This window comes from Artibeus jamaicensis, unplaced genomic scaffold, assembly GCF_021234435.1.
Source record: "Artibeus jamaicensis isolate MK-2021 breed Jamaican fruit bat unplaced genomic scaffold, CSHL_Jam_final scaffold_3222, whole genome shotgun sequence".
Lineage (NCBI taxonomy): Eukaryota > Metazoa > Chordata > Mammalia > Chiroptera > Phyllostomidae > Artibeus > Artibeus jamaicensis.
In genome coordinates, this window is record NW_026522038.1 from 3394478 (window position 1) to 3416663 (window position 22186).

The 22186-nt window shown below is 47.5% G+C and overlaps 1 protein-coding gene across 4 annotated transcripts in view; it reads right to left on the reverse strand.

The window, feature by feature from the left end:
- Positions 1-2839: 2839 nt before the first annotated feature.
- The window catches only part of LEF1 (lymphoid enhancer binding factor 1), a 112707-nt gene continuing 93360 nt past the window's right edge, over positions 2840-22186 (reverse strand). For 2 of the 4 annotated variants that reach the window (XM_037161990.2, XM_037161992.2), the window contains exons 10-12: positions 17015-17063; positions 16307-16347; positions 3949-4037 (exon numbers count right to left, since the gene is read on the reverse strand). In XM_037161990.2, the coding sequence (XP_037017885.2) occupies positions 16313-16347; positions 17015-17063 (84 nt within the window). In that variant the 3' untranslated portion in view covers positions 3949-4037; positions 16307-16312. Of the gene's footprint in view, positions 4038-16306; positions 16348-17014; positions 17064-22186 lie in introns of all 4 variants that reach the window. The other 2 variants (XM_037161989.2, XM_037161991.2) reach the window with 1 other exon arrangement.

The following is a 22186-nucleotide window of genomic DNA, read 5'->3' on the forward strand; positions in this document are numbered from 1 at the left end:
GTCAGTATTTCCTTGGTCTTTGGTCTAGAACAGACTGGCTGGTCCTGGCTGCCTGTCGAGTCCATAGGCAGAAGAAGTGTGCTCATGGCCCAATGGCCGTAGGCAATACACAATGGCGTTTTTTTTACAGTGGGCAGAAAAAGGTACGTTTAATAACCACTTATGGAACAATCCAAAGGAAAATTCATTTATTAGCTATTTCCTCTGTGCCAGGTGTCTGTCTTCTGTGCCACTCACCGTAGCTTTGTAGAGGTCAGTGGTCCCATGGGCCTGCAAGGAGGTGTGCTGGGAGGGGTAGGTGCGCAGTGCCCAGCAGCGGTGGGGGGGCTGTTGTCCAGCTAGTGCGACTCCAGACCTGGGCTTCTGCTGCGTCGCCTCCTTCCTGACGCGGAGCCTGGTTTTTAAAGTCCAAATTACCATTCAGGGAAAGGATGTTTGCATGTTATAACAAACGCAGGTGGTGAATAAGCTTATAAACAGTAGAAACATTTTTCTGGTGTACAATTATTTCAGCATAGCCCATGGCAGGTGCACCATGAAATGTACTGAGTGAGGGCCCACGGGGCCTTTCTTTGTACACCAGTCCCTGGCCCAGAGCCCTGCCCAATGGTAAACATAAGCATTTTTCTCTCAAATGGGCAATGAGGTAAACAGCCAGTTTCCACTTGAGTTCTTCAGGGTTTCCCACAAATTATTAATTCCATATTACCTAACATGTATAAAACTCTAACTTAGGTTGATTCGTGTGAGTGATGTTTAATAACTGTTCTCGCTACACCCTTTCCCTGGCCTCTCTCAGAACCAGTTCTGGCTGCAGAGGAGGATTATATAGGTTTTCCCCTCTCTAATGGGAAGGCTAGCAGCTTCCAAAATGGTACTTACTAAGAGAAAGCCAACAAAATCAATGATCTTATTTTTTCCATTATACACCTATATAAGCAGCATTTTGAATCACACTCTATTAGTATTAAGATGCTTAATTGCAAACTGTTCAGTTTCTATTAAAAAGTTCGAAATTTTGTGTATGTCTGCAAGTATCCTTGGAAGTAAGGCAGCTCTTAAAATTATGTATAAAAATAACATGCCATGGCATGTGTAGTGAGTGTGATTTGTACAACTACTCCGTCTTGTGGCATTTTCCCCTTTTCTGTCAGAACCATGTGTTACTCCCTCATGACTTTTCTTAAGAGGAAAGCCACACGGACATGGTGTTAGTGCTCATGGACCCCGGTGAGAGGTTCCACATTGTTGCAGCCTTAGACCAAACGACAGAAGAAAGTTGTCATACTTAGGACAGCTGTAGTCACAAAACTGTTTGGAAACACCCCTTCTAGGGGCCAGTGTGCCAGCTGTGACCTGAGAGAAAGGTCGGCTCCTAGAAAGAGTTGGAGCCACCCTCCTCCTCAGGGTGCGCAGTCGAGCTCGGAGCCTGGGCCTGGGAAGGAAGCCTCGTGGCTCCCAGACCAAGAGAAGCAGCGGCTGGGTGACCCCCCCCTTCCCGCCCCCAGAGAGCTTTGTGGGCGGGGCCTCCAGGGGGCTCTTGACTCTCCTTCCCCAGAATCACTGTAGAAAGCAACTGTGACATTCACATTCTCTGGGAAACGTTACTCTGAAAGCAAATGTGAAAAGGGAGGGGGCTGAATGGAGGGAAGGAACTACCGGTTCAGAGAAGATGCAGACAATCCATTTCTTTCAACATTATTTATTCATTTTTTTGCGTGTCAAAAATGAGGAGGAGGAACCAAGGGAGAAGACTTAGGTGGGCTTAGGGCAAGGCCTGAGTCTCAGATTTATATCCTTGCTGTTTACGTGATGGAGAGAATTTTCTCACTAATGGGCTTCTTTCCCAAATCCAGAAGGTACCATCAATACGTTGTTGCAACAACCTTTGCCGACCCCCAATCCCCCCAAAAAGTAGCACTTAAATATCACTTCTTAACATCATTTTGCTGGATTTTCTAGTCAACGCCTGAAAAGAGCGCAATGGGGGCTTCAGACAGTTTTAACTACTTGGTTCACATACATTTAAAAAAACCTGAAGAGCCCTGGCTGGTATGGCTCAGTGGATTGAGCACCGGCCTGAGAGCCAAAGGGTCTCCGGTTCGATTCCCTGTCAGGGCACAGGCCTGGGCTGTGGGCCAGTAGTGGGTGTGTGAGAGGCAACCTGTCGATTTGCTTCGCACACATCGACGGTTCCCTTTCTCCCTTCCCATCTCTAAAAGTAGATAAAGAAAAGACTTTTAAAAAACTTGAGATTTTTCAAATGAACATGAAACCTTTGTAACAAGTAGGTCCCTGAACCCAAAATAGACATTTTTCCCTGGTTCAAGTTTAGGACTAAATGAAGAGGAATTGGAGTGGTTCCAGAGGATAGTAATACAAATGATTAAAGGACTGATGATGAAAGGTTCAAGGAGTTGGGATTACTTAGCCTGGAGAAGAGAAGTCTGAGGGGTGATTGAGCGGCGGTCTCCCGGTGCAGTGTGTGGGGACTAGAGTGTGGAAGGCAGCTGGTCCCCAGCTGTACCGAGGGCTGGGACGGGGAGGTGGAATTTCAGCGAGAGTTAGGTTACACCACCAGCGTGAAGGGTCCTTGTGCTGGCTTGGTGCATGGGAAGCCGCCGGTCAGTCCCATCTGAATCCTGCTGACGCTCTGCACCTGGGGCCGCTTTCCGCCTACACCTGGGGGTGGGGGGTGGGGGGAGGGGCGCCCATGTCGCACAAGCACCTTGAGAAGGAAGCCGCGCCCGCAGCACCTCAGACCAGCTCTGGCCTGGCCCGTGGGTCCAGTTCACCATTACCAACTCCAGATTAGCAGGAACTTCACTCTTTTAAAGTATTCCACTTTAAAAAACGTTTTATTACAAAGCTTCTGTTAAAAAATGCTCAGCACGTTAACTCAAACGGGAATGACAGACGTGAGAGGACAGTCCTGGGCAAAGGTTGTGCCTTGCTGTTTAAAAAAATGGGCACGTCAATGATCATTTTAACAAGTGCCATCAAATTCCACTAACTGGCTAATAGAAACAGGTACAAATACAGAACATTTAAAGTAATAACAGTTCAAGTGCTGGGCTTTTTACAAGAAGGGGTGAGAAGAAATGAAAATTCACTGCAAACTGGTCTACGGAAAGTATCTGTTAAGGTTTACCATTAAAAAAAGAAGAAGAGATCAGAAGAAAAATAAAATGAAACACGTGGTACTGCCCACTGCAACCAACAGAGTGGACCTGGCCGTTACGTGTACTTAGGTCTATTGAACACCTTCGGAGACAGAGGCCACTGTTTGTTACAAGTCATTCACAGAGAAGCCGCTTACTGGGCAAGATGCTGCTCCAAACAGAGGTGGCTTCTTCCCATTTCATTTTTATTTCAACCTTTTTCAGATTTTTGAATTTTACTTAAAAGCTCATAGCTAGCAAAATATACAAGAAAATTAAAACTAAAAAGTGTAAATTAAAAAAAATTCAAGTTTAAAAAAAAGCCAACGTTAAGATTGATCCTTTTGCACTGTTAAATAAAGCTCGAGGAGAAAGGAAGAGAAAGAAAAGCAAAGATGGAGACGAAGAGGGGACCCTTCCGCAAGGTCCCCCCCGGGACGCGGGGGTCGCGCTGGCTGCTGGCTCCAGTTGCTGGTGGCAGCCGCAGCAGCACGTGACCGTCCTGGCCAGAAGGTGACGGGTGGGGATGCGAGATGCTCGGGGAAGGACACGGCGGACGTGAGGGAGGTGAGCTGCCCCGCGGGTCCAGGGCCTGCGGGCAAACTCGTGTGCTTCTCAATTTTCTTTTAAAAAACCTTTAACGCTTGATTTTGGAACTTGGCTCTCGCAGCAGATGAAAGGGGGGCTGGCAGTGATTGTCTCTATGGATCAGTGTCTCTGGCAGTGACCTCAGAGTGAAGTTGGTGTTGGTTCTCATTTGGGGTCGACTGGGCAAGCCGTGGAGACAGTCTGGGTTTCAACAAGCTTCCATCTCCAGAAGAGGTCCCGGGGCTGCTGCCTTGGCTTTGCACGTTGGGAATGAGCTTCGTTTTCCACCTCAGGAAGGAACACATGAAATGCTGTTAATGTGAATTTGCCACAGGCCTTGAAAAGGTTTTAACCTCTACTGACTACACTCCATGACTTAAGGTGTCTGCACTTAAATTAATCCACTTTTTCGTTTAGTGATGGTTAAAACAAACTGCACAGTAGCCCCAAATCCCCAGACTACGTGAGAGGCAAGTATATTTTACTGAAATTCTTTTTTGTTCCATGTATGTGTCTGTGTATGTACATATGTATGTATGTATGATGTGAAGTAAATTTTTTTACACATGATCTTAGCCAAAAGGCCAAGAAGCGATGAAGTAGATTTTTAAAAAATACATTTAATACTTTGGACCATGGCCAAACGTGGATTGTAATGGTGGGCAACAGCCAAATCAGGGAAGGAACCATCATGTAAATAAAGGGTGTGGACTTGTGAGTCCACCGTGGGCGCCCACTGTATGATTCTACTACACGGGACCAAACCGTACTGCAACCTGCCCGGGCACACACATGCCCATCACAAGCCCCACGCCCTGCGTGTGTCCGCTTCACTGCATTCAGTCCAAGGTGCTCAGTCCTCTCCAATTTTACTGAAGATTTTACGGTTCTCACGATTTTGTCCTTCCTGATAGCTGGGATCTCTTAATGTTAGCCTTGGAATGTACACTTGACAAGCATTTAAGTAATTGTTGTTTAATATTGCTGATGATAGTGATTTTTCACAAAGGAAAATCCCCAAATCCCAAAATGAGCTGACATTTTAATAAGCAATTAAAAATAAAATATAACTTCATAACAGGATGAGACAAAGAGAAAAGGAAAGTGAAAGCATCCCAAAGTTTGGTTCCTTCACCCGGGAGAACACCTGCCTCCTCTGCTTTGAACTTGGGGAGGCAAGTGCCTGACGCTCTCAGAGGAATCCCAGCCTTCTGTGTCTGTGCTGTCCTTGTCACTAGCAGTTTTCTTTAAAAATTCATTGTAATCTTGAACTTTTTCATGCTTTTAAGTGAGTGGAAAGAGACATCAGAGGAGGAACAGAAGGACGCTTTGAAACAGTTTACCAGTAAAAGCTAAACTCTGGACGGGGGGGTAGGGGGGTTACAGTTGCAAAGCACCGTTTATGGAAGGAGAGAGCTCAGTGAGATGGGACGGCGCCGGGGGGAGAGGCTAAGACCACTGCGCACGTGGAGGGCCCGCGGGGCCCACGGAGCCGGGACTTGTCGGCTGTCACTGCGATGACGCAATACCACCGATGCTGGCCCTCGAAATGACTCACCGAAACTGGAGAAGCTGTCTGTTTATCTGGGTAGTTACCGGAAAAAAAAAAAAACGAAACAAAAAACAGAAGGAAAAAAGCCATAAGGTGCTGTCACCCCAGGAAGTCCTCAAAGACGATTTCAAGTCTTTTCCCCTGCAAAATTACCCGTTCCCTGTTTAACAGGAAAACACACACTACAGTGTTGTGGTTTTCCAAATGGAAGCAGGGTACCTACTGACCTTTCACCCTGGAGGATCGGAGTGCCCCAGGACCCTCTCTCTCTTTCACAGGAGAAAGGAGCCGAGCTCAGAGAGAGGTGAGGGCACCGCGGTTCTGCAGCCCAGATCCCCAAGGGCGAGCTCCAGGCTGCTGCTCCGGAGGAGAGGTGGACGGCCTTGCAGCGCTGGCCCAGGGGCTCACAGCTGCCGAAGACAAGTGCTGTGGCTCAGAATGGACTGGCCATTAGAAGCCAGGAATGTCTGCGAGCTGAGGGGGACAGACTGTCCCTCTGTTGGGATCTGTCCCTAATCCCAGCCGCAGCCTGACTCTGAGGTCTTGAGGTCAAGACCTCCGCTGCTGTGGTCTCACTGCTTGAGCGGGCGGTCTGCGGCAGCCCACACCTGTGCTCACCACGGCACCCTTCCCCTCTGGCCTTACCCCAACGAGCCTTCTCCTCCTCCCTTTGTGAGCTGAGCACAGTACTAGCATAACTGCCGAAACAAACTTGGCTGTCCAGAGGGGCTATTTGCCGCAGAGATGATGTGTACTTCCAGAAAGAATCTCAACATCTACTAAAGCCATTTCTTTCCAAGTAGTTGCACATTTCCCCACGATTATTTCATTATCTCAGTGTCTTCTTACAAATTCTCCTGAGAAGCGGACTTCAGAACAACTCTGTGTAAGTGTCAACCAGAAAAGCAACTCACCCCCTACTGGACACTTTCCTAACAGTGGAACCGACATTTAAGTAAGTTGGCAAAGAAACCATCTCCCTATTAGGTGAGGCAGTCTGAACCTGGTTGCTCCTATGAACACCAGGTTGTCGGGGTGGACCAAGGCTTGGCTCCAGACGGGACAGATGGGGGCCTGACCGTGTTGCTTCACAGATACAAAACTGGTCAGATCAAGAGTCTTTTCAAGAAACCACAGGCATGACGCTCGGAGACTGGAGACTTCCCACATCTAAGGCTTCACTGGGAGGCTGTGGCGAGGCCGGGCCAGGCGAGCCCCAGCACAGCCCAACCCACCGGTGAAGCTGGTGCAATCAAAGCCGCAATTACTGCTCCAGCTTCAAAGGGAGCCAGTTAAAGCTCAGGTTCCCTCCAGCAGGAGTCGCTATGGCCGCTGTTTGCAGAGTGGGTTTCAGGGAGGCACAGGATGACCCCTCCCCCAGCTGAAAACCCACGATGTTCTCTTTCCTGGACCAAACTCCAATCTTGACAAAATATCCCACTAACCAAACGGAACCAGAAACCCAAATGGGCAGAATCATTTATTAGGAGCCCAAAGGAAAATCTGAAGATTTCCAGATGGACCTGTTTTGGGGAGATAAATAGCACTAACCCTGAGGCATTAGAGCTTTCTAGGCCTTGACTTAAAAGAAGTGAAGAAAGGAAAAGGGGGTAATTCCTGCTCCATTCCTCAGCTCTAAGGTAGGAAGCTGAGCGCTTTGCCAGCCCACACCCCACGGTCCCACAGCCCAGCTCCCTTCCCCAGGGAGGTGCTCTGTCCTGACTGGCACAGCTGTGGGGGCGGGGGCGGGGCGGCAGGGGACAGCAGAGCTGTCGGTAGGAATGTACGTGAAGGTCTGCCCCCGACCCCCACAGCGGGTGTCGGGTAATATCACAGCCTTGTTCAGAAATGGTGGGGAACCCGAAAAGGCAGGTTGGAATAAAAGATCCTTCCTTTATCCCCCACCCAAGTGTTACTAGTGAGGAACAGGGGCTTTCAATGTTTTTAAGTTATGACATGGAATTTGAGCAGCAGTATCAGAGATGTGTGTTGTGAGAGGGGAACAGGCAGATTTTAATCACGAGGACTGCCTTTGTACAGCACACTACACACTTTATGCCGGCTGCCTGACTGTTCTGGCCTTGCCACCCGGCCAGCCGACCAAAGCCTGTCATTTCAGGGCACGAGCGCTTGCCTTACGCAGCGTCGCTGGTGCAGGCCCCCAGCGCAGGGAGCGGGCGTGGTGGAGCTGGCCTGGCTGGTGTCTGGGGGCCTCGGGCACGCGGGCTGAGGGACTGGGCCCAGGTCCACGCCTCAAGGGCGCCTGGGCCTCCTGGTTCCATGTGAGTCACCGCCTTGTTGATTCCACAGTAGTCTTGTCTGCAAGGAGCTGGTGACGGGGGAGGAAAAGCAGTGTCCCCCAAGCACGGGTGTGCTGGGCACTGGGACGAGTTCCTCACGTGTACAGTGTCACGTCGCCATCGCCCCAGCTCCACGGATTTCCTTCCATTTACAGACAAGGACCTTGGGACCGTGTGAGGTTAAACAGCCTGCCTGAGGTCACCCAACCAATGGGTGACTGGGCCAGCTTTTGGGCTCTTAACGTATGTTCTCTCCACCACACCTTTCTCCTCATTCTGCCAAAAACAGTAAAGGGGCTTTCCGGAAGCCCACGGACAGCTTCAGCACGACCACCTCACTCACCTGGGCATCGCCCAACCCGGCAGCCTCGGCCCTGAAGAACGCGGCGGAGGAAAGAAAACAGAGGGACGACGCCCCCGCTGTCCCCGTGCTGTTGGGGACCTCGCTCCGGGACACAGCGCACCTCACCCTCACGGGAACTGCCTCCACGCCCCAACGTGGGCCCCAGTCCCTTTTAACTTTCATTTTATTTAAATAAGCTTTGTTTTCTCATTCTCAAATTCACATCATGTCAGAAGGGACGTATTACTGTATGGGAGAGGTACAGTCTCAATCAGAAAAGGGATGTACAGAATATTGAAAGAGCAGATTTAAAAAAAAATCCAACCTGACCTGGGGTCATTAAGGATAGTGGCAGAGAGCCAACCACGGTTTCAAGAGATTTTAAGGAAAAAAAGAGCCGTTGCCGACAGCACCCATTCCCCGTCCGCACGGAACACACGCCCCACTGTGCGCACTGTGGGATAATGCAGGCGGCGTGAAGAAAGGCTTAATTTCAATGTATTCCCTGCTGAAGAAGGAGTTACACCCGAAAAAGCAAAACACTGCATGCTCTGTTAACCTGAATAAGAGGAAACCTAGCATTCTCTGGGAAACCCCACTACTCAGAAGGGCTATTTTTCTCTATTGTTCCAGATGGCTCAGTGAGAGAAACAGTCGAGTCAACAAAATTTGTCCCAAATACATTTTCGATTCTATCAGCCATTCCTGTGCATCGATCTTAGTTCATGTTCCTGAACAATACTAAATATTACATGTCTCAAGAGGCTTTTAATGAGCCTCATATTTCCATCCCTCTCCTGTATTTTATCGACATGTGATCGACTCTGATGGCCAAGCGTCCAGTTCCCCATTTCTGTCACCCAGCACAACTCACAGTTCTAGCTCTTCTGAGCACAGAAGGAGGACGAGGAATTGGTGGCCAGGGCACTGCAGCACAGAAGAGATTTTCGAAGCAGTCACCATGTGCACAGTCCCCTCCCGACCCCTTCACTAACGCACAGCTGTCTACGCAGAACCGTCTGCCCCATCTGCGAGTTGGACGGGCCCGGCCACCGCTGCCCACGGGGCTGCAGCACACACCTGCTGGGCCACTGCCCAGTGCTCCTCTCGGGCCCACTCCTCACACCCACAGTTGGAGCAGCGGGCCCTGACAGCCGTCTGCAGGGTGACCATCACCTCTGGCCACAGCCCACAGTGGCTCGGCGCAGCAGTCTGACCACACTGGGCCCACCAGAAGCCCTTCTCTGGAACCTGGAGGCAGCGCCATCTCTTTGGAACAGCGATACTGGGATGACCCAGAGGCCCGGGGAGTCAATCTGCGGAAGGGAGGGTGAAGCAATTTTCCGGGCGTGATCCGGGTAAGGGGCAGGGAGAGCATTTGGACAACTTTCCCAGGCCCTTCGTTAGTGCTTTCCTCGGCCCCACTGTCTCCAGCTTCCTCTAGATGCGCCTGTACCCCTGAAATAGCGTTCCTACCCTGCCTAAGCTCACACATGGCCTGAGGGCTCCCATCTCTGGAGTGCAAATGATGGGCCCTCATTTGCACTCTGCCCCAGAAGGGACAGAGTTTGAAAGCCAGCAGTCCTCACACAGCACAGTCTGGACACAGTGGGACCAAGCCTGCCCTTACTTTCAGATGTCGATTTTCCTGGTTGAGTGCTCCTACTGTGGAGTCCCTAGTAAGGAACATCGCAGTCACGTGCCATCCGTGGGGAGTTGAGCAGGGATCTGTGGACACACACAGGAGGAGGGAGGCACAGGCGGGCCAACATCTCAGGCAGGAACACACACAGGGACGGGGTGAGCACTGAGACCTCCATTCCCTGGCCAACTGAACCATTCACCCTAGCAAGATGAATGATGTCATCCAAGATGAATCAGGTCTGATCGCTGTGGCAAAGGGCCAGCAGTTCCCCTGGGCGAGGCCTGCACTGGAAGGGCCACTTTCCAAGAAGGAGCAGCGGGCGTGTGCACGTTCCTGGGAAAGGCTGACTCGGGCCCTGGAAGCCACACGGCCCCCGCCACCAGGGCCACCGTGTCATCTCTGGGTCTCCCTGGTCTGATGGCCACCCGCCTGCACACCCCCCACCCCCTTCCCGAGAGCCCCTCAGCCCCACTTGTCTCCTCCTTGTTTAGTGACACTTCTGGGCCAGGGGCTTCCTCAGTGTTTGACACACTTGGTGCCTGAGTATGTGACGAAAGGATGAAGAATGGAAAACTGAATGCCATTTTTCTACTTTCTAACTGTCAAAACCTTAATTTAATTTTTACTTTGAGGCTTCTGACAAGACTTTTCTAGCTGCTTCCCACTTTATTACTTGGTAAGAGCATGGCTGCGTTTTCTAACTAGACACACCAGCACAGAAGCAAACACGCACAGGCCTATTAGCACTGAATGGGGCGACCGCAGTCACACTGAAGACAGGTTAGAGCAAAGTTTGGGCAGCAGAGTCCAACTCAGCAGAGTGAACTTCGGAGACTATATGAAATAAACATTTTTTCAACAAGACCACTGAAAATATTCAGACTGGGCCCTGACCGCAAGGGCAGGGGCCTCTCCGGCCTCGGGCCAGGCTCCTGAGAGACCTTTGGGGTCACCCGTCCTGAAGATGCCCCCTGCCCCTCGCTGCAGCCAGTCAGCTCTGGAGGGAGGCCTCGCAGCACCTGAGGGCCCCAGCTCCCAAACCCTGGCCGCCTCGCCAGGTCGCAAACACCACCTTCAAATGGAAAGCAAGAGACAATTTTTCAAGGTGTACATCCAAGTGCTGCACAAGGAACTGTCGTGCACTCTCTAGAAAGCACCTCTCTCACATACAGTAACGGTTACAGTAAAAAACATTTTAATTCCCCAGTTCAGCAAGTGCACAGATGAAGAGGCGCCGGGGCCAGCGTGTGAGGGTCTGTGTCTCCGTGTTGAACCAGAGGGTTCCTGCTTTTTTTAAAAAAAGATAGGTTTTTTTTTTAAAAAAACTAGTTCTTTGATGTTATAAAATCAAAGAAAATACATTAAAATATCAAAAGAATATCTCAATCTATATAATTTAAGATGGTGGACTTTTTGTATTTGTTTTGCTAAAGTTACTAACCAATTTGTCAAGTTATATTTTTAAATTAGTAAACTCAGAATGATAATTCTTTTTATCTTTTCAAAAATTCTAAATTTTTGCTTCTTTAATTCCTTATTAATCTTAATTAAGTCAGGAAGGGAGGTTCAGTATTTGATGATAATCTTTGACTTCCGATAAACTCGAGATATTATATATTACAAATCAAACGTGCACCGAAACACTGGAAACTCACAGCAACTTAATCACTGTTCTGTCAGACCCCAGAATTCCCTCATGACAGACAGCTCAAGTGTGACCTCCTCCAGGAGGCCTTCCTTGATCTCATTCTGATTTAAATACTTCCTGCTCTTTACATTAACATAATGTACAGCATGCACCTCCTTCATAGCATAAAATGTATCACTTTACAATTACCCATTTGTATGTCTGTATCTTGCTACACTGGGAGCACTCCAGGAAGGAACAAGGTCCAGTTAGCAAACACCCCCGCGGCCTAGTGCACTTCTAGACTCGAGGGACCAGTCCTCACTGTACGTTGGCGGAATGAATAAACTAACACCTGGCGTTCATGACACTGGCCTTCCGGCCGGATGCAGCAGAATGTGGGCAGCCTCACTACCTGTGTCCCTGGGCTACCAGCATTCCCACAAGTCCAAAAGCTGAGCATGAACTTGGCTTTCATGAAAGACCCACAGCTTGGGAATCCCCTCCGACCCAGAGGAATGTCTTTTGTGAATCCCATGTCTGTCTGTCCTGGAAGTTGTTTCGAGGTATAGAGATTGGATTAACGCTAATTTCTTTGTCTCGACACGATTTCACTAGAGTAAATACTCTTACAGTACACAAAGGATGAACATATGGGGAGACAGGGACCCAGCTGTTGTATGAGGAACCGCCAAAAGGGCCGGTTTCCACCTTGGTCTGCATGAGGCAACAGCAATGGCACTTCCCATCAAACAGCAAGCTTCAGGTGAACCATCTACCTTTTAAAGAGCAGAAACACAAGTTTTCAGAGGGTTTTTTCATTTGCTGAGGGGAGTCTTTTCCTTATTAGCAGGCCATTTTCCTCACAGCTTCGCGTTCCACAGTAGCTCAGCATAAAGAGTTGCCCAGCATTGGAGCTACAGACACGGAGACAGGATTTTTCTTTAAGGACACTCAAACAGCATTACGTTTCATGTAAGAGAACTAAAGCACCTCAAAAAACCGCTTCCTGTGGGAGTGGCGATGTCTCCCTGCCTGGGCCTGCGTTCCATCAGCTCTACCTGACCCGAGAGGGGAGCGCAAGGGTGTAGATAACATTCAGCAACTGGCGTTCAGAAGTGAACACCAGTCATCTGGCACTTCACATCACACTGCTCACGGGATTGATTCTAATAAAATATTTCAAGCCTTTGGTTTGTATCTAAGCTCTGGCCATCGTCTGGCAAACAAGGAGCCATGCGAGCATGTCCCAGCCTCCCCGGTTCTGGGTTGGAGCAGGGCAGGCAGGAGTGACCTGTGCAGGGCCTGAGAGCAACTGCACCATGTACCAGTCATTCTTGAGATCATACAGGGCTTTTAACAGTTCCACCAAACCACAGGCATAGAACCAAGCAAACAAATTAATGCATATCAAAGAGACCCAAGTCTCTTTAATAACACTGGGAGGCAGTGTAGACCAGGCCGAGCAAAGCGGGCTAGGAAGTTGGACCTGAGACACTGGGGGACCTTAGAGGCCATGGGTCCAGCCCTTTCAGTCCCGCCGCCTGGGGAACCAGAGGTCCACTGGCTTTAAATGACTTGCCCCAGGCCACACAGCTCACATGGGGCCTCACTCCTCCTCTAAGCTTTTTCTGCAACAGGGGCTCTGTTTCCTTTGTCTTTCGTTTCTCTGCCACTGCTCTGTGCCAGAACCACGCACGGAATACTGTCCACTTTTCAGGAATAACGACTGAGTATTATCAAATGTCACCTCCTCGGAAGGGCCCTTCCTGACCAGCCCACCGAAAGCAGACCACCAATCCCAATCCATGTTTTATTTTGATTATAGCACAGATACTTTCCTGTTCATTTTTCAGCACCCACCCACATAGCAATGTAAGCACTATGAGAGCGGGGAGCCCCTTTGCCTCATTTAACCCCTACTTCCAGGTCTTACAACGCAACATGGCAATTATTAGGTGCTCAATAAATGCCGAGTGATGATGAAACAAGTCAACAACTACACATTCCAAGGTTTCTGAATACCAAAAACAAGGAAAGAGGTGGGGGAAGAGTAGGAATATTATCATCCCTAATTTACTTAAATCTTTATGAATGCAAATCTTAGCTCCTGGTTGCTCAATAAATCTTGTCTAATGACAGCCAGTGCTGTTCTCCAGAACAGGACGGTGAGGAGGACAGTGACTGCAAAGGCGGAGGAGCGGGCCTGAGAGCGTCACTAGAGATTCTGAGTAGGTGAAGCAGGCCCACTGTCTGCAGCCTCACCCTGCAGCTGGCAAGAACTTTCTCCTGTGGAGGGTAGGGGGCACTTTCTTATGTTTTTCTGGGACAGAATGAAGAGGATTAGAGAGACATTAAAGTTAGGGTTTTCTAAAAAAAAAAATATCGTATTTTTTGGACCATAAGCTGCACCTAGGTTTTAGAGGAGGAAAATAGGAAAAAAAATTTTGAATAAAAAAATGTGGTCAAATATTTAATAACATAAATAACATAATATTTCACCTATGTAAATGTAAACAGAACTCAACAGCAGCATTAACAACCATTATTCCTCCCAGATTTGGGGGGGGGGGGGTGAAGTGCATCTTATAGTCCAAAAAAATAAGTACAGTGATAGCTGTGACTTATTTTTAAAGACGTTTGAGATACAGTCTAGGACAAAAATATAATTAGCTTAATGTTCTAATCTAAAATACTATGTAAGGTTAATAGGGACACAATCAAATAACCAACTTGGAAATACAGAATTACATTTGTAAATGGGTTTTAATAGAAACAGCACCGAAAATTTTGGAGCAAACAGAAGATGGACTGAATCAGTACACGTCAGCCCTCGGCACTTAGCACTCTGGAGGGTCTTCCGTGCAGGAAGAGCAGGGGAGCGAGGGCTGCTGTCCACACCTGTATGCGGCAGTTAAAAGGACAGCATTCTTTCAAAAAGAAGGCAACAGCCCCCACAAAGCTGGTGTATGTGGTTGCTACTGTAAGTACTTCCATTACAATGCCATGAGCTTCTAGTGGCAGGAGTTACGTCATCTCTCTGCTCCTAATAACCAAGCCGGGAGGCCTGCTCAGAAGAGGTCCTTAAATAACAGCCACTAGGTGGAATGAAACAGGGGCATCTGTGATGTTTTTTGGGTACTGTGTTTGGACACCTGGACAGAGGGATGATCCTGTTCTCACCTAGAGCAAAGCCTACCACTCGACATTAGTTTAATGACAGCGTAAAACCCTGTAGTTTAATGATAGCATAAAACTCCAGGGGTGGAGTTCTGAAGAAGCCGAGGAACCCGAGGAAGATCGGGAAGCTGCACCGGAGAGAGGGCCCCTGAGGTGGGGGCAGTGAGGGTGTCGGCAGAAGGCAGGCTTCCGCGGCGCAGAGACGACTGCGGGCGGCAGGTGTCATCATTCCCGTTTCGTAGACGGGAAAGAGGAAGATTACAAAGCTGAAGCAGATTGCCCGGGCAAACCGTGGGTTTAAAATTCAGACCTGGCCCTGGCCAGGTGGCCCTATTGGTTGGAGCACTGTCCCATACACAGAGAAGTTGAAGGTTCAATCCCCAATCTGGTTGGAGCCCCTGTTGGGACATGTACGGGAGAAGGCAACCGATCCATGTTCCTCAATCGATGTCTCTGTCTCCCTTCCTTCCTCTTTCTCTAAAATTAACGAACTTATCCTCAGGTGAGGATAAAAAAAACTCTGACCTGTTTGGTACCCAAACTTCTGCTGTCTCCTTTGGGAAAGTCCACTGACATTTTGGCACCAAAATTCGGTTCTAAAGATCAAGTAGGAGTCAACTGGTTCTGGTCAAGCACTAAGTGACGTGCAGGCCAGTGCTCGCCGCAGGCGCACTGCAGATGGGTCTCTCCCTTGGGCGGAGGACACAGGCTTCCCAGGCACGGGGCAGTGTGTGCGGTGGCCTCCACCGGCCAGGGGGACTGCTGAGAGTTCCTGCTTGGACTGAGCACAGGACTTGCACGTGGAGGGTGTGGAGGGCGGGAGAGACTGAAGGCAGAGCCCTGAGGAGAGGCCTGGGGGGAGCCTGGCTACGTGGTTTGTACTTTATCCTTCAGATGGTGAAGAGCACTGACTGTTTCCAGCAGAGAAGAGACCCAACCAATCTGTTTGTTTCAGCAAAACAAACCCCTCTGGGAGCAGGCAAGAAAGTCTGGAGGCGGGATAATGATCCAAAGGCTGTTAAATAATCCGGATGGAAAAGTCTGTGCTCCTGAGATGGGCTGAGTGTGAGAGGAAAGCCAGACAGACCCAAGAGGCAGAACCGACCGGACCTGGATGTGGTTGCCTGAGAGGGCAGAATCCAAGGTGGCCTCTCGGAAAAGAACTGTCACCGAGAGAAAGTGCAGACACCGTGGGATCAAAGCTTAGCAACGACCACATCGACGCACAAAGCCAGGTTCCCCGGGCTGGTGGTTACGCATTCAAAAATAAAATTAGACCCAAAAGAAGTGAAATAAATATTACTTATAAATACTAGAGAAAGATCTAGCAATGATGGCCAATAAAGAAAAAACCTTATAGCAGAACAGAGTTAATTGAGTCAGTAGTCCCCAGGCCGTATTTAAAAAACCAGATAAAGCACATCTTTCTTTCTTACAAGAAGCAAATACTACTTTTAAGTATCTATATATATTCCCAATTGGAAAGTAATCGCTAAAGAGCAAAAAGCGCTGAGTGTGGATACGGCCCGGGCCTGGGCCCCTCACACCCGGCGCTGGGCGTGCTGAGGGAACCGTGTTTGGCCTGCTGGTCCGTGCCGTTGTTTGTTTGTGTTTCAAGCAGGCAGGTTTGCCCCTCATCAGAGTAAGGAGTGGGTGAGAAGAGGATTAAGGAAAAGGGAAGGGAGAAAGACGAAAGGGGCGGAGGGGGAAGAAAGGGAGAGATCAACGCATACTACATTGCGAAGCCGGTATAAAAACCATCGGGTTTTTTAAAGCGCTAATTTGATTTTGGTGGCGTTTCCTCTTCAAAGGAGCAATGTGGAATGGCATCAGTGTGAGCAAGAAGATTCACAAGCAAGTGCCTTTGTTCATCGCTAGTGTCAGCAGCAGGGCCAGAGAGTCGTTCTTACCATGTTTCAGATGTAGGCAGCTGTCATTCTGGGACCTGTACCTGCAGAAAATTGTGTCTTTAACAAATTGTTACTGAAGAGGTTTTTGCACAATCCAAATACGTAGCAGCTACAACATCACGTGGACTTGTTTGCTTTACTTTTCATGGTTCTTATGCCAGCCATTTTGACTTGTGCAGTCCAAGTGGCCTTACTTTCAATGAAAGAAAAGAGGGAACTAGATAGGACCTCGCTGACTGATGCCTTGAATTAATGGATAGGAAAGGTAAACCCTATCATCATGTTTAATATTTTTAAATAACCTAAACCTCAGAAAAGATTCTCAAGGGAATATACGGTAGCATATTATAGAATCATCATAAAAAATTTTACTATAGTTATACAAATACAAGAACTGAAGTGTTAATAAAGCAAAGAGAACACAGACAAAGAAGCAAAAACAAAACAAAACAAACAACCACAGTTAACCAGGATTCCAGGTGACCGACAGGCTTGGGGAAAGGAGTTTTTGGATGTGCCTTCACATAGCCACACTGAAAAGAAAGGTCTCTTAAAACATCTTTAAAGAATTTCAGGAGGCAAAGCGGAGTTGAAGTGTCACAAGTTACAGCTGCAGAACAAGGCAGTGTGTACACAGAAAGACGCAAACTACTGTAAAGGTGTTTGTCAGAAGCATGAGAACTGACTGAAAAGCCACAGGGGGCCTACCTGATGCCGATTCCTGCAGTTTCTCTCTCTTCCTCTTCTTCTTCTTACCCTGGAGGAAGACAGCACATTGCCGTGTTACATCCGGCGTGGACACGTGGGAGAGTGCGGCACAGAAATGCAGGCAGGTGACCGATCAACAGAGGGACAGAGATTTCTCGGGTTCACTTCTCTCTCCCCACCCCCTTTCTTTCCCTCCCCGCATCTGTACCCGGGAACAGCCAGAGAGCCAGAGAAGGAACATGAATTCTTAGTTCTTTGTGAGCTCTGCCCCTACAGCCTCATACGAACACCAGCAGCACTGGCACCGGGAGGGCCTCGCGCACGTGCCGGGAGAGGGTTGCCCTGGGGGAAAACCCTCTCACGGAGGCCGAGCTCTCCTTTCTAACCACCGCACTTAGCCCCCACTTCTGCGTCTGTTCGTGATCAGCTTCTTCACTGTGAGTCCCCCCACACAATTAGAAGTTCAGGATGCTGACTGAGGACCCTCCGTCCCCATGGCACAGACATGATGTGACCGAGGACAGGGGTTAAAGTGTAAGATCAAGCTTGAGAAAACTAAAGGTAATTTCAAAGACTGATTTCTGACAGTTAAGGAGCTTGCCTCCTAAAAGGGACACAGTAACATGGATACGCATGCAATTTTAAATATGTTTCAGAGCCACCTTAATCACAAACTAAAAACTTTAGGTCCCATTTATAGTGCTCTAGTTTTCTGTTTTTCATTGTAGTTACTTTCCCCTCAAAAATAATTGTAATAGGGCATAGACACAGTACATATTTGATTTATATGGATAGTCAATGACCACCTGGATTAGGCTGGGACTTTCAAAGAACTGTGACAGAACACATATCACATCCAATATCTCTATTTCATGTCTGCTATATAATCGCTTTAACAAATAACAAACCATAAGACTATAAAACTGTACTGAATATATTGTGTGAATACACGTATCAACATATAAAAGCATATGTTTTTATAAACCTCAATATAAAACCTCACGTAACCCGCCCAACGCCGCCATAAAGCTTTGGAAAGTTGACTGAAACTGCTCTCGCACACACTAAGGCAACCGGCAGATGCTGGCGGCCCCGGGAGACGGTGTGTGTCGCTAATGACAGACTTGGCGTGAAGACTACTCAAGGGGCTCCGGAGGAGGGGAGTAGACAGGGAGAGCGTGCATCTCGCAGGCCTCCCCCACCCCCTTCCAAACGGAAGCGCTGTGGTTCTCACAGGTGCTGTGACTTTATATTTCGTATCTGGAACCACCTTCCTCGCTTTCCCCTCCTACCTTCCATTTGTCCTTTAATGTTCATCTCCAGTGTCGCCTCTTCTGGGAACCTTCTCTGTCTCAACCCACTCTGCCCTCAGGCAGGGCTCACGGCCACCACCTCACTCTGCCCTGGTGCTGTGCTGGGTGTCCCTCCGCACACCTGGGCCTATCAGAGGCCTCCTGAGTCAGCACATCGCTGCCACCCAGCTTGTGCCCGGACGTGTGACTCCGGCCTTTGTGAAATTGCTACACTCCGGGGATGGACGGGTGTTTCCAGAGAACATATAGTTACAGTAAACAAGAAGAGCTAAGTAGCTTGGATGTAGTAATGCCAACTTATACAAAAAATTCATGTGTGGCAAGCATAAAAATATTTTTCATAAAATTGTACCTAATACTGAGGTTATTAAGCACTACATATGAAGGTTCTAGCAATACAAATATTTGGCTGATCTCACCTAAGAAAATACATGCATTGTTGTTGATTTATGAAAACTTCCATTATAAAAGTTATGAAAACAAATTGGTTATAACATCTATAATGCCATAGAACAGGGCATTTTCACAGTAAGTCACTGAGATATATGTAATATGATCTCAGTAAGGGTCAGGGAAATATTCCAACACTAAGTGCTGAGATACCATAAGACTAGTTTTATGAGATACCATAGACTATTCTTATACTGTTATTTAAAGAATATCTTTTAGTGAAAGTTCTATCACTTGATTAACTTCTGTTTGCCTTAGTAATACACAGGCCTATTTTGACTTATTATAAAAACTGTATGCAACAAAGCTGGATTTCTCCTGCATTTGAGATGATCCTAAAATTGAATTATACAAAACAATTTTCTTTAAAAAATGAGCACAGAAAAATCTTTCAAGGTAAATTCACATGCCACTGGCTTTCTTTCAAAGTTTCTTTCCATCTCTCCACATGGGAGGAAGAGGAGAGAAAAAGAGGGAGAATATGTTTCTTTTATCTTTTTTTAAAAGTAAAAATTAACTTCTTAAGGATCAGAACCAGAAACTTCATTCAAACACGTTCAACAAGCAACTCTAACTCAATCTATACAAATTCATAGCACAGCAAAGCTCTCCCACGGGCCAGGGAAGGCGGGTCCACTCTCCCCTTCAGCCAAACCGCATCCAAAAGAGATCCAGGGCAGGGTCACAAGAGGACATTTTTGAAAGGTTTTAGGTGGGAAACTGACTCCCACTTACAGGACCTGGCAAAGGCTCTACCCAGAAGATGTTAACTGTTGCCAGGAGGAGTGAAGCCCAGTTCAGGGGAGAAAACTCTTCAACTAAAGCAGTCTTCTGGTCGGGTCCAGGGGCCGGTGCAGGCAGGGAGACTGCTGTGACCTGCACCCAAGCCTCTGTGTGGCCAACAACAAACTCCTTGACCTCCCCAACTCCTCAACTTCCCTCCTCTGTAAAAGGCAATAATACTATTTCTGCTCCAGGAGTATTATAAGGATTGGAAAATAACACAGAAGGCATTCCAACAGTTCTTCACAATCAGTACACGGTAGTCATTACAACAGCTAGGGGGCTATGTGCTGCTACTTGTAAGTGGCGCACAGTTGGACTTTTGTCCTGTGGCAGCCAAGGGTTTCTCTGCTCCAACCCCTGCCTGGTAGTGAGTTCTTCTCTGGAGCATGTTATCAGACACGACACGTCCCAAAGTGTCTCATCATGTGGGACAAATGGCCTCAGACATGCAGCCCCATAGGACGATCCACAGCAATGGCCACACGTTAAGTTACATATTGATTAACGGTGCCACACAGGCCTTTATAAAAAGGGGCTATTCACTTGAGACAGTCTTAGCTGGCACTTCATTTTGAAGGCTCATTTCACAAGAAAAATGGAAATGATCTTCAAAATTTTTAATTAAAAGCTTAAATAATCAAAATTGTTCCCCTTAATCACATATTATTTATAATATACTTACATTGAAATAGTCTTTGCTGTATTAAGATTACATTAGTAAGATGTTCATACTCTACAGCAGTAATGTAACTGGCAATATAAAGAAAGTACTTAGAGTACAACTTTAAAAATATAATAATACCTATTCTGAATGAAATAAGTACTAGACATCAAAGCACATCAATACAAAACAAAAAAATTTCTCCCCAGTACTGATTAGTTTGCAACAAAGTAGTCACTTGACTACAATGTAAATAAGAATTGTAAAGTAATATATTCCTTTTAGAAAGCAATTTGACAATATGTATCAAAAGCCTTTAAAATATTTATATACTTGAACTCAACAATTCAACTACTGTGAGTCTACCCTACAGAAACAATAGTCCTAAATAGAGAAAACTGTTATGCCCAAATATGTTCACTGCAGCACTTTTTATAATTGTAAAAAAAAGAGGTAGCGACTTAAAGGTCTAAAAGCAGGGAAAATGGTTAATTGTGACATTCACTCAATGAAATATTGTACAGCCATTAAGACTGATATGTAGAAATACTACACTGCAACAAAAATGGTAATATATAACAGCATAACACAAAAGGGGACTTCCGCCAAGATGGAGGTTTAGGTGGATGTGCCTGCCTCCTCACACAACCAAGTTTAGGGACAACTAAATATTAGCATCAGAAAACACAACCAGAACACGGAAAACTGAACTTTTCGGAAGTCCGCTAACAACAAATTCTTCGGCCCGACCGGTAAGGGGCGAAACCGTCGTCGGGTGAGGAGTTACAAAGGAGGGCTCGGTCGGACCCGGGCGCGGAATCCAGAGCGCGAATCCAGTCGCACGGGTTCCAAACCCAGGATTGGACCTAGTGAGCGACCGAGCAACCCACCGGGTGAGCGACTACAGAGGAGACAGTGGGGAGGCGGTGGCAGCGAGTTGACTGTGGTTGCCTAATTGCGTGCGAGTGAGGGAGTGAGCGGTGGGACCGGCGGCGGCGATGGACGGCGCGCGCCATTTCCCCGCTCTGACCACGCCCCCACATACAGCGTCACAACCCAGCGACCTGGGACTCGAAGGCACCGCTTCTCCCACTTAAAGGGCCAGAACAGACCAAAAATGTCGCAGGGAGAACTCAAAGCCCCAGAGATAAATCTAAGTGACGAAGAAATAGCAAAACTCTCAGACGCACAGTTTAAAACACTGGTCATCAGCTTCCTCACAGATCTGGTGGATTATAGCCACAAATTAGAGAAACATATGAAGGCTAAATTAAGGGAAATGAATGGAATTCCACAGGAAACCCATAGAGATGAAAAGGAAACTGGGACTCAAATCAATGAAGTGGACCAGAAGGAAGAAAAAAATGATCAAACAGAAAGGAATGAAGAAATAAGAATTCAGAAAAATGAGGAGAAGCTTAGGAACCTCCAGGACATCTTTAAACGCTCCAATATCCGAATTATAGGGGTACCAGAAGGGGGAAAGACACAACCACCAGTGGAAAAACTATTTGAACAAATAATAAAAGAAAATTTCCCCAATATGGCAAAGGAAATAGACTTCCAAGAAATCCAAGAAGCCCAGAGAGTACCAAAAAAAGTTGGACTCAAGAAGAAACACACCAAGGCATATCATAATTACATTAGCCAAAATTAAAATGAAGGAAAGAATCCTGGAAGCAGCAAGAGGTAAGGGGACAATCACCTACAAAGGAGTCCCCATCAGGCTGTCAGCAGATTTCTCAAAAGAGACCTTACAGGCAAGAAGGGGCTGGAAAGAAATATTCCAAGTCATGAAATCTAAAGACCTACATCCAAGAATGCTCTACCCAGCAAAACTTTCATTTAGAACGGAAGGACAGATAAGGTGCTTCTCAGATAAGACCAAATTCAAGGAGTTCATCATCACCAAGCCCTTATTATATGAAATGTTAAAGGGACTTATCTAAGAAAAAGAAGTTA